Source organism: Chanos chanos, chromosome 2 (assembly GCF_902362185.1).
Source record: "Chanos chanos chromosome 2, fChaCha1.1, whole genome shotgun sequence".
Classification (NCBI taxonomy): domain Eukaryota; kingdom Metazoa; phylum Chordata; class Actinopteri; order Gonorynchiformes; family Chanidae; genus Chanos; species Chanos chanos.
Window position 1 is genome coordinate 9,780,561 of NC_044496.1, and position 13,024 is coordinate 9,793,584.

A 13,024-nucleotide genomic window follows, 5' to 3' on the forward strand; every position below is an offset into this window, starting at 1 on the left:
CATGATGGATGGATATTGGACGTACCAAACTGAATTTATAGGCTCGGTGCTGCCAAAATCTAATTAATATTTTGGAGAGAGTGACCAACTCATAATAACGCAAAGATAAAAGGTATAACTACTGCAGAGAGGAAGGACTTCCAAGTCGAATATGCTCACAGAATTAGAATATGTCAATAAAAACTGAAGTTTATTTTAAGTGATTTTGGCGACTGATGCAATAGAAGGACCATGCTGGTGTCTTCTTAACATGGTCTATTCAAAACAGAACAGTACTCACTGACTTCCTCCTAACTCTGAGATACTCCAGCAAAATCCTCTGAAAACTTTGTCAATTAAAATCTACTCATCCAGATAAATATTCACCTGTTTACGTGTCAGGTGGATAGCACATCTGTTCCATCCCTGTGGACAGTATCTCAAGTTCTGCCGTTCAAATAATTGGTGTTCAAATAAACTCAAACTTAACCTTCATTCAAAGTGATAATTATTATTCATTCGAGACTTGTCTAAAACTAAAAAGTTGTGGGACTTTTTTTTTACCCCTCACATGCCAAACCCTTAGATGTACTGTCAAAAACCCCCCACTGAGTTTAACCCTTTTTTTCCAGAGTATTTTTACACTCCCATAAAAAAACTGAGAGTTAATCACTTCAGTTTTTGTTCCTGAGACTTCAAGTTGAAAAATGATTATCCAACCATATTAGCAGTCCTCAGTAGCATTAGAACTGTAAACCATAAATCAGAACTCCAGTATTTCTCTGTGGATTCAGCTGAGCTCAGATAATAAAGGGGCTGAAAGTAGGCTAATCTACTCTCCCACATGAAGGGGGTGGGGTGTCTATGTGCTCGGCGACTGGCTGTTGCTGTGTCTCTCTGATCTCCAGGATGGAAAGCATGGCCATTGTAAGAGGAGCGTACTGGGAAAAAGGGGAAACCATGACAACCATCCACTGTTAGTCGGCACTCATCAAATGAGAGAGAACTGAGGACTGGGATGTATGTGTGTGTGTGTGTGTGTACAAGGAAAAAAAGACTTTAGCTTTAGCTCCACACATACAAACTGTTCAGAAAGTCACACAAGCAAGACCATATTCAGCTGCTAACAGTGTAGACCTGAGATAAGCCTTTCAGATACACACACACACACACATAGACATGCTCACACATACCATTTTTTATTCATCATGATTTGCTATTGGCTGATAGGTTACATTGTTTCCAGACTAAAATCAACACTTCTGGTAATATCATCTGACACATTGAAAAGTGAGAGGAAATTACTTCATGCATTATGTTAATTTTAATATTTGTCATTCTCACTCTTTAGTAGATTATTACATGCAATGGCAATGAAATAAAATCATTTTCATGTATTTACTGTATTTATCTGAAATACAGTTCCTCAGAGATATATACAGAAAGAATACAATAATATCATGAACGACACACACTACATCTATTCACACAAGACAACATTTTTTTCTCTTTAACGTGCCTGATGTAGCCATATGTCTGTCGAACTGGATAGACAGGTTCATATTTGTTTGGAAAGTGTTGTAAACACCCTGACAGTTTTATGATGCATTTCACACTGTATTTGGGCTTTAAGTGGACTGCTGTTGTCACCGTCTGTTCCTGAGGCTTGTACTTTGTAACTGGCTGGGATATGTGAGATTGTACTGGTCTGGGTAGCCAAGCGTAGACATGCACTTTATTGAATGCAATGGAGGCAAACCGTGCACTGCACCAAAACGACGTCCTTTAAAACAGCTCTGCCAGTGGCTCTTTAGATCCGCCTTGCACCAGCGCTTTTGGAGCACCACACACTCAGACACACTCGCATTCACACCAGCTTTTCTCACTGCTTATTTCCAGCATGTTTATTGGGAGAACTGGGCAGGGAGACTGGGACGCTAACTCCTGCTACACAAACTGTCTACGCAAGTCCTGTGTGATCCGTCTTTCCTGTCTCACCATCTCTGTGTCTCGCTGTCTCAGAAGCTCAGATACTTCACTGCTTCATTAGATTACCACCCATAAGAAATCACAGCTGACTAATTCAGCCGAGAAGAGGAGAGGAGAGGAGAACAAATGGAACAGAAACAGAAGAACTAATCTAAACTACAAAACTGAGAGAGAGGAGGAGAAGCTGAGAGAGAGAAAGAAGTATAAAGTAAAAGGTACAATTTTACACCACAACTCTCTCTTGGAGGAGCAGCCCTGGATACAGGAGTCTGCATGTGTGTGTGTGTGTGTGTGTGTGTGTGTGTGTGTGTGTGTGTGTGTGTGGGTGTGCAGGAAAACAAAAAATACAGACCATCATTCGCCATCTTTTATTGTGAGAGGAGTGGGAGGGGCAAATGAGGGGACTGTTATATTAAACAGGAGGGACATCCCTATTCATGCTTTCCACTGTGGGGGTCCTGCTGTACCACTGAAAACTCTCTCTCTCTCTCTCTCTCTCTCTCTCTCCACCCCCCACGCCCCTTCCCTCCCTATATTCTACCGTCTCCACCCCTCCCCCAACCTCTCCATTCTCTGTTTCAGACTCCCTCCTGACATATGGGCTACCCTCAGCCACAGTGAGGAAATCTGTTTATTGTGGAAAGCTCTACGCAGTTGTGCCAGCAGCAGGAGAAAGACTGGGAAAACCCTCTACACACATACACAAACACACAGACATATATATAGGCTTTTCATCTAGCCCAAGAGCAACTGAAGGCACACTGTTGTATGTGCTTAAACTGGTAACCCACAGAAAACATCGTAACAGGTTAAATGAATGTAAGACATGAAGACAATGCATAAGATATCACAACAGTAGAATTTGCTAGTTTTGGTGTTAAATGGAGTCTAACATCACAGCCGATCAAACAATACACTGCTTAACACATTTCAAACCACAGTTTAAAAGATTTCCTTCAATGGCGATCAAAAGTGCTTCTGAGTTTCTATCAGTTTTGTTTGTTTGTTGGTTGGTAGGTTGGTTGGTTGATTGGTTGGTTTCAGGAGTTGGCCACCATTAAAAAGCTCCACAGGGCAAACCACTGCACTCTGGTCTGGGACTGACTCAATTCATATCCGTAACTGAACAGGAAAGTGTTTTAAAAGCTTGGCTTCTGGTAAAGCTAAGATGCCAGGAGAGGCAGAGAAAACAGAATCTGGGTGCTTGATGTAAGGGAGAACCAGACCTGGCACCACTGAATCTCTCAAGAGCGCAGAGACTGGCATGACCATAAAAACATGTCCCAAGAACTCAAATACCCACTATCAGATTACGTGTGCACACATGTATACAGTTAGACAAACAGAAAATAAGAATGGCAGACATTTAAATACTTAGACAGATAGAAAAACAGATATTTACATATGTATTTAAATAAAAGTGTGTTCCAATGCTCTCTGTGATGAAGTCACTCCCAAACCAGAGCTACACTAGTCTCTTGTCTCAGTCCAATATTTTGGCTCATGTGTAAGCACCCATTTGACACTGACTCAGGGATTAAGGACACAGTTGCTAGACAAGCTCAGATACACAGCCTACGCTTAGGATAAACACACACATACATGCATACAGGCACAGACACACACACACACACACACACACAGAACCCTAGACTGCACACAGTCAACCACAGCCTTTCATCAATACCAGCCCGACACAAGCACACTGGTCACTCGAAACCTTCACAACACATTGCACATCAAATGAGTTATAGCAGCAAAATCAATATTCCATCCCACTTTGACATTTCACAAGTGAAACGCAAATGAAATTGCAATACAAAACCCCGCAAAAGCTCAGTTCACGTGTTCGGTCCACGGTGTATGCTATGTTGCCATAGAATCATAAGTAATATTGTTGGATTTTGAAACTTGCCGTGGCAGAAGATTTGCAAATGTAATATGTAGCAAAGTTTGCCATGCCCGCTGTGTTTCATCAACCATGGGACAGTGTTGCTGGGGTCGAGCTTTACTCAATAACCGGCAGCTCTGCTCCAGTGTTATGTTAATTTCGCTATCAGTGCATTTTGACAGCTGTACTGTGAGGGATGGGAATAGAGAAGGGCGCAGAGCACAGAGAACAGCAGTTCTTAGGTAAGCGAAATTTCACCAACAAAAAACTGTTATGAATATCGTTGATGAGCACCGCCAGCTGATCTAGTGTGGTATATCGGAGCTACAGCTTCGGAGTCGCCGAGAGATGTGCCCTATTTCCCGAGCAGTTTTGACGGTCAGACAGCGTACTTGGGTCACCAGCAACGGCAGGATTGCCGGGTAACACCTCCTATAACACCCACTAATAAAGGCTGTCGGGTACTGCAATATCACCGAGATCCCAGAACAGAACAAGAGCAAATTAGACATGGACAAGTTTATTTAAATACGGTAACGTCAAACTTCAAGACCAGATTTCAGCACCATATCCGGGCTGCATGCTTTTTCTTCGACTCGAATGTTCTGCCCTTCTGTTTGCAATACCCTGCAAATCACTTATTTTCTGAGGGGCAATGTCTGATGTTCTTCAGATAAATGTTTCGTTTGAAGAACGAAGTAAAAAAAATAATATATGCCCAATTTATCGATACCGCAACCTCTTGGTTTGAGGGAGGATTAAGGCATTAGGAAGCCGTCTAAATCAGATGGAAGCCGAAGAGCCAAGTTGACAGTCGTGTACACTCATTTTCTCAAGACAAAAAACCCTAAACTGATCATTTTAAGCATTTTGTTAATCAAAACATGTGCAGCAACAATCTAATCGATTCCTAGTTAGCCCCGAAACTCAGCTCATTCAGTTACGGGGAAAAGTAGGCTTCTCCATAGGTTGTACCAGTACCCCATCAATTGTCCTACCAAAAACATCTCACCTTCCTTCCCTTCCACATTCCGCCCAGCAATCAATTTCACGCAACCGACAGCATATGCACGCGGTCAAGAATAGAACCGAAATGAATGGTCATCCAAGAAAAAAAGTACAAGACACAAACCTGTCTGTCCTTTTCCTAACGTCTTCTCCAGGCGATACGGTCCCACATAATTGGCATGTTGAGCGCTGTTGTCTTTGCCCGACGATGACATTTTGCTTGATCAAAATGAAGATGTTTCGGCGTTAAATTGCTGTAATTCAGCAATTTAGTATCTTTTTAGGACCAATACTTCTACGACCTCCGCACCCAGCTTGTTCCAATCGGTGCCTCTTTCGGTCGTGTAAATGTACGGGTAGTGGGGATGTCTCTCTCTCTCTTTCTCTCTGAGTGTCCCTACCTCCTCCGTGTCTCCTTGCTCTGCTCTGGCTCAGTGCACAGAGAGCTGAGGTGCATTGTGTGCTGTGTTGCGTCTCTTGGCCTGTGTCGGTGCTAGAGAGCACGCAGCACATGCCAAACATGCTAAGCACATTGTAGACGCTCGAGAGCGCTGACTGGCACCAAATCTGACCAAGCAGAGCCCTGATATAGTCATCTGCGAGAAGACCATGGTTGTGTCATCACAATCATCTATAAGCGATTAATGATTATTATGATAATTCAGGTGAACTGTATGCAAATGTAACCTTCAATCAAAGTGCTGTGTACATGCTTACTGTTCACTGTGGACAAAAATTAGAAAAGATCGACATGGTCTTTGCAGCTGGGTATTACCAAAGACTGCATTTTTTTTTTTTTAATTTGAAATAGTGTGTCATGTAGTGTGCCATAGCACAATACTAGACAGAGATAAAATCATATAGATGGTATATCCCTCATATCTGCAGCACATGGCCCCTGTATGAGGGTAGGGAGTCACAGAGAATGCTGGCCCCTTTTCAACATTCCCAGGAAGCTTTCTTCACAACTCTTTGATGTCCTCAGGAACATCTGTCCAGGTTGGACCTTATCATTCCTGCCAGTGCTGCTTTCCTCTTCTACTCCACACTCACTCAAGTATGAAAATTTCAAATGAACTCAGATTCAAAGCTGCACATGAAGTCACGACTAGAAAAAAAGTAATAATAATTTGAGCTGCTGTACTCTACAGAAATGAAATGTGGGCTGAGCAGGTTAAGGCACTAACACAGAAGAGTGTCCCTATCTGTAGCTTTTGGGTCAAATCTCTTAAAATGAATGACACTAGCCAGCAGAATGACCCCATTACCCAAATGGATATTAAAAGTCCAGAGTATATTCGTCACTGAGGCAGTACAAGCTGACCATGCTGCAGCACTTTGGAGTGATTAAATTAGAACCACAAATACAGCAATTACTATAGCTCTTAATTTTAAACAATAAAGGTCACAGCACAGAGGTGCAGCAGATGTGTACACCCACCCACAGGCACACACACACACACACACACACACACTGGGTTTTTATGCGCACAATGTCAATCAGTTGTGCCTCCTCCCTCTACAACCTTTCCTCTGGCTGAACACTTAAGGTCATGACCCCAGAGCTAAATCAATCATGCTTTTTTCTCTTACACAACAACAGTGTTATACACATTAATGATGGTAAACAATGGCTTGTGTATTAAAATTAGGTGGAAATACTGTGTGACCACTACCTCATACACACATCCCCACCCACTGTGGCAAAAAAGAAAAAAAAAAAAGCAGGTAGAAAATATCTAGCACTTTTTCTAGAGCTTGACTCTACGTGAAAACAGACTAGAAACACTGACATTAGCAGACTTTCTCTATGTCTTCACCTTTCCTGAAGTCAAACCTAATTTTTGCCCTTCACAAACACGCTGTATTTGTGTTGCCTCATCTCTCAACCTCATGCAAACTCACACTGGAGAAAATGAGACAAACAAAAAGAATAAGGAAGAATGATGAAGCAGTTCTTTTTTTTATTTAAGGCTGAATAGGATTCTCTCTCTCTCTTTCTTTCTCTAACTCTGTATATCTCTCTCTGACTGTTTGGGTAAACTCTGATAGACAAAAGGACAGGGACGGAGTACACAGGGCAGCATCGCCATGAGTCTTCTCCGCTTAAATCAATGTGGAGCATATGTTGTTTGAAACGCTATGATGTCAGCTATATAAACAAATGGCGGAAGCAAAGTACACTATCACAATCTGTTTCATTTCTCACTGTCAGAGGCATAGCATGTTACGTTGTCTAAGTTATCATTGTTTCTTTTTGATCATACATTATACAACCATAATCCCCAATCTTCCTACATCTATATCCCTTTCACCAGCTTTTAAGTCCATTCAAAACAATCACATCAATCAGTCCAGTATGTCTTCCATTTTAAGTATTTCATATTAGAGAGCAATAAATAAAACATTTTGTTTTGTAATTACATTTCGTACTGATGTAAATGAAAAGTGAATGTTAATACTTTTGTTCTATGATGTAAGAGTAGCTGATTTGAATGACAGAGTGAAACAGTAATTACACAGCACTGTGATGCAGGAGTGGGGCATGGTTTGTTGTGGTGCTGTAATATAATAGAGAAGCAAGCTGGCAGGTATTCAAAAGCATCATACTGACAGTGTGGGCGAGACAGACAGAGGGATAATATTCATACATGCCTGTGCTGATGTAAAAGGCCAGAAGAGAATATCTGACCAAGTCTCCAACTGTAACTGACTTATGCAAACATTCCTTTTACAGAACGTTCACTCAACTTTTTGACCACTGCAAAGGAAAATTAATGGTAACATGTGTACCACTGTTTTGTGACTAGACCTTCAGCCTGAAGAATATACATTGAATATGTAATGTCAACTTATAATTGCCAGAGGTCTTTAATGGTGAGGACAATGTACACTCTAAAGAAAAACATGAAAATTGGTTCATGTTCATTCGGTCCAATGCATCATGTTGGCAGTGAAACTGTGCAACAGATTACTCATTTTATTCTCACTGAGTCAGCTTTGCATCTCTCTCACTCTCTCTCTTTCTCTCTCTCTCTCGCTCTCTCTCACTCTCTCTCTGTCTTTCTCTCTCACTCTTTCTTTGCTTTCTCCCCCTCTCTGGGGTTTCTGCGTTCCTGAGGCAGGCAATTTCATGTCACCTCTCTGACAGAAAAAAAAACAAAAAAAAAAACGGAGGACAAAAATTGGACAGGGAGAAACAAAGTGACAGAACAAACCTGAATGGTGAAAAATCACTTCCCTTTTACCTTGGAGCATCTACCACTTCACAGCACACTCAGAATTTGTTGTGGTTGGCATTTTTTTTTTTGGTCTGTTTTGTCATGTATGTTCGCTAGACTTTGTTGAATTATATAAACAGAAAAAAGCATCTCAAAGTGAAAATCCCTTTGCTGTCCCACATACTGTATACCCGTCTGCAAATGACAAGGATGAGACCGCTGTGCGCAAGGCCAAAAACCTTGAATTTGGCTGGATGATACATGTATGTGGAAATTATATTTCTAAAATTCTGAAATGGACTTGGATTCTTAGTGAAGATGGATAAAGTCTCTGTCAGAGAGACAGAGAGAGAGAGAGAGAGAGAGAGAGAGCGAGAGAGAGAGAGAGAAAGAGAGAGAGAGTATGTGAATGTGTCTCTTGGGTTTTGTTGACAGTACTGATTAGGAGATCAGATTGTAGGGCTATATCAGCGACAATGTTTGTTCAGCTTTGATAAGATTAAACAATCACCTTCACTTGTGTTATATGCAACAGGAATCAAACCCTGCACTGAATGCATCTATAATCACATTAATACAAAACATTTAATCAATATATTTTGTGTGTCTCCTAGAATACTGCCATTTCATCGAAGGCAAAGAAAGAAATATATATTGCTCTCACAAACAAAATCAGGTATTTCCAGTTGTATTTATGGATACATACTGAACTCTTTAATTGCTGTATATGGCAAATACTGATAGAGACCAAGAGAAGATTTTGGAGCTAAGACAATTTCTAAAGTCCGCAGTGGGCGGGCGTGTGATCTCACAGTGACTAATGCAAAATGCTGGACCGCAGTTGATGTCCTGCAGTATCACAGAAATGTAACCAGCAACTACTGATGCCCCCTGCTGTTATACAGAAGTCTTAACATTCTTTGACCACTATTGTCCTCAGATCCTAGCGGATCCCTACTCCCTGTCAAACCCAAATCAGTCCTACTCATCCCTGTCAAAGCTAAAGCAGCACTACCAAAGCTTACTTGTCCTTGTCAAATCTAAAGCCAGCCCCACTCATTTCTGTTAAACCTAAACCCAGCTGTATTCATCCCGGTCAAACCTAAACCCAGCTGTATTCTTCCCTGTCAAACCCAAACCAACCCTACTGAACCCTGCTCATTCCTTTCAAACCTAAACCCAGCTGTATTCATCTTTATCAAACCTAAATCCAGCTATTTTCATCTTTGTTAAACTTAAACCCAGCTGTATTCATCTCTGTCAAACCCAAACCAACCCTGCTGAATCTTACCTCATCCCTTTCAAGTCTAAACCCTGCTCATCCCTGTTGAAACTAGACCAGTCCTATTCAACCCTATTAAACCCAAATCAGCTCTTTTCATCTCTGTCAAAGCCAAACCAGCCATATTCATCTCTGTCAAACCCAACCAAGTCCTGATCAGCAAACCAGACAGAGCCCCACTCTCTTTCGAAAAAAAAAAAAATACTAATTAGTTTAATTTCTCTTTTACTGGCTTCAATAACCACTGCCTATATGTAGCTTATGGTGAAGAGCATGGGGTCGGAGTTGAATCTCACAGACAGAAGAGAGGAGAGACAAGGAGAATCCTAGGCTCTGATTGTGTGTATGTGTGTGATATATGTTAGACGTTCAACTGACCTGAGATATAATTAACCTGGTGACACAGTGAGGACATCAGAGGTCATAAAGAACTGGAAGTGGCGTCTGAGGTCATTTTCTCCCAACCTGAGTGTTGCCCGGAGTGTTATTGTCCGGCTACATTCAATAATCTGTCAGAGTGGAAAAACTCAATCACATTTCATACAAATCTGAGCTTTCAGACGGACCAGATTTTCTCAGCTTTGTCTTGTCACCGCAGGACACGGCTGTCACTTTTTAACCGACAGAGTGAAGTGGCTCTGACCTGATGATCATTAAGCACTCACTGTAGTGGGGGTCTTACTCTCACACCCAGGGGACAGTTCAAATTGACAAGGCCAGGAAAACACACTAAACCCAACGAATGCAGTTTGTTGGAGAGTGTGTGTATATGTCTATGTGTGTGCATGCATGTGTCTATTGTGTTTATTGGCTGTGTCCACATTGTCATAAAGAAATTATTTTCGTGACAATGATGACAATTATATTATCGTTATTATTATTATTAGTAGTAGTAGTAGTAGTAGTAGTAGTATTACAATACTACTATTTAGTAAATTGTCATCTACTATTGTTTAGCTGTTGTCATTGTTGTTGTTGTCAGTTTCATCCTCATCATCATCATCATCATCAGACATTTGTATGGATGCTGATATTGACAGCATAGATAGGAAAATAGTAGAAAAGGGTTTTGCACTTTAGGACACATTGGCGGGTGAGGAATAATCAATAAGTGCACTAAGGATTACTAAGTGATAGTAGGTCTGTTAACACCATCATCTCTCACAGCACTGTTTCTCAGCCACTAACAGCATCCTGAGGCTCTCAACAGCATCTTACCCTCTTCTACCAGAAATAAGGAAATGTATGCAGAGCACTAGCGGAAGTTGTTGGAAGCTCCCTCTCACTCACTCATTCAATCATTTACTCTCTCATGTGTCCAACAAGCTGATTAGAGCTGGACAAGATGGCTGGTGTTCTTGTCCCTCGCAGCAGCTGGATTAGAAGCCGCTGGCTGTCATCTGTGAAATGAAATTTGGAACGGTCAAGGGATGCACTCCACAACGGGCTTTTTAAATTTTGTAGCATTTCCAACATTCCATTTTGTTCTAAGCTGAACAATGATAGGCTATCCATGTGCAGATTCAAATGTCTCTGATACACTGCTGAGCAGTAAAAGCACCCTGCAAGAATAGTGAATTAGACTGATCTAAGATCGTGTATTTCAAAGGGAGAGTATTCTCAGTTTTTATATCAGAGGTTTCCAAGAAAAAAACTCAGCAGACACCCCCTTTAATTTCTGAGGAATGTCCCAAAGCCTGTATGTGCAAAATGTTCAGTCTCAAAACTCTTTTTTCACTGAAGACAGAAAATATATTTCACTTTGATATTGCTTTACATCTGTTAAACTGGTCACTCAAAAGTTCTCAAAGACAAATACAGACAGAATTCACCAAGCTGTCTACACTCATCTCAAACATAACTATGTTCTTTCAGATCCAGAAGAAATACTACAAATGTACCGTTTATTTAGGGCTCAGTGTGGGCTAACAGAGTTTGCAGGTGATTTGGCTCTCATGGAAATGTGTTCTTTTTGTCTGTACATTGAAAAACACAATGCACAACTTCAAAAAAGTCATTACCATAGACAACCCTACCAGTGGCACGTTCATGATGGCCCCGGTGCTATCTAAAGCCTGTTTACAATGTTCTGCCGTATTTCTGATCTGACAGACATCGAAAGCAAAGCTGCAGGCTTCAGTCATATAGACCAGGAGCTGAGGCTGAAGGATTGTTGAACTTCTGAACCTCCTCTGTAGCCTGATTGAATGTGCCCCAAGCAGAAATCCCTTCAAAGCAGGAAAAAGCCTCCCTACACATCACCCCAATCTTCCCTCTCTGATCCCGCCTCACCCAGTCACATCAGCAATGCTAGAGCTTTAGGCACTGAGGCCATGAGAGGTCTCTCTTCTCCACAGCACACAGCCTCTGGGCCTTTTATCCTAAACGCACACATTAGAGACAGATGCACACCAACCTCTGTTTGATAGCAAGAATTAAAACTGCACAGCTTTCCTCTAGTGCATGTTGTGTGTGTGTGTTTGTGTGTGTGTGTGCGTGTGTGTGTGTGGCTGACTATATTTCTGTTGCTGAGTGTTTGAGAGCTGTTTTTCTTAGGAGATAATTTCATGGGAAAATGTGTTCAGTAACAGGAGGTGATTCAACATCATTTTCCTTCTACATTTTCCTCATGTAAAATTGCTGACCTTTTTTGAAATAAACAGAAACCACTTTAAAAAAAAAAAAAAAAAAAAGAGTATGGACTAAAATTAATATCCAGAAGACAGCAGTTTGTTCTGTGAGTGCAACACGTTTCAATGGTTTAACACAGTTTAAGTAAGTGGCATCCTCTATTTATCATACAGAGCAGCTGTTAAAAAACACCACAGCTTTAAGAAACTTACAGATGCTTTTAAGGCGATTTGGTTGAATGAACACGTAACATTTAATATACACTCAAATGGAAACATTATTTCTGAACTCTCAAAGGAGATTTTAGATAAACATATTCTGATGCACAATTCATAATAAACTCAGACGTGGCAGTGGAAATGCAGAGCAGAATTTTAAAAACACGCAACGAATACAAGTGCAGGTTTTTAAATCTTTTTTTTATTTTAATGAACCATAGAAATAACAATTGTAGACAGCAGACGCCCTTGTTGGACTAACTATAAAGCCCATGTTCCCCTCTAAAGGTCCCCTCTTTCACATTTTAAAGGCAGTAATAACAGGAATGCTCCTTTGGAGAAAAGTGCATTTTTTTTCCCAGAAGAAACACATTTGTACATTTTCAAAGAAAGCTCGAGCCACTAAAAGTGCTTTTGGTGTGGTAAAAAAGAACTGAGAACAGTAATGTACAATATGGAAATAACTGTTAAAATCTATGGCATCTTCAGTTTCTTAAACAGGCCTCCCTCCCAAACCTTCTGTGACTGGACAATGAACAGTCAGGTAGAGGTAGAGATGATTCACTGACATCACTTTGGAAAAATGAACAAAATAACTAGTACAAAATGTAGACTGTATTTAACACAAATACACGTTTGGATGCGTCTGCATAAAACCTTAATTATATGCAAAACTGTCATTGCAAGGTAAACAATAGCCCCTTCGTGTCTATTCTTCCAAACGCTTCTCCAAGTTGTAAAAATTTAGTGCAAACGTTATTGTTGTTACCTAGCACTGGTGTAGTATTCAAACGGTCAGAGAAAG

The 13,024-nt window shown here is 40.9% G+C and overlaps 1 protein-coding gene across 1 annotated transcript in view; it reads right to left on the bottom strand.

The window, feature by feature from the left end:
• brsk2b (BR serine/threonine kinase 2b) overlaps positions 1-7,916 on the bottom strand; it is a 96,731-nt gene extending 88,815 nt beyond the window's left edge. Inside the window, exons 1-2 of the mRNA XM_030766100.1 lie at positions 7,883-7,916; positions 4,992-5,198 (exon numbers count right to left, since the gene is read on the bottom strand). Of these exons, the coding sequence (XP_030621960.1) occupies positions 4,992-5,082 (91 nt within the window). The 5' untranslated portion in view covers positions 5,083-5,198; positions 7,883-7,916. The remainder of the gene's footprint in view (positions 1-4,991; positions 5,199-7,882) is intronic.
• Between the last annotated feature and the right edge of the window lie 5,108 nt (positions 7,917-13,024).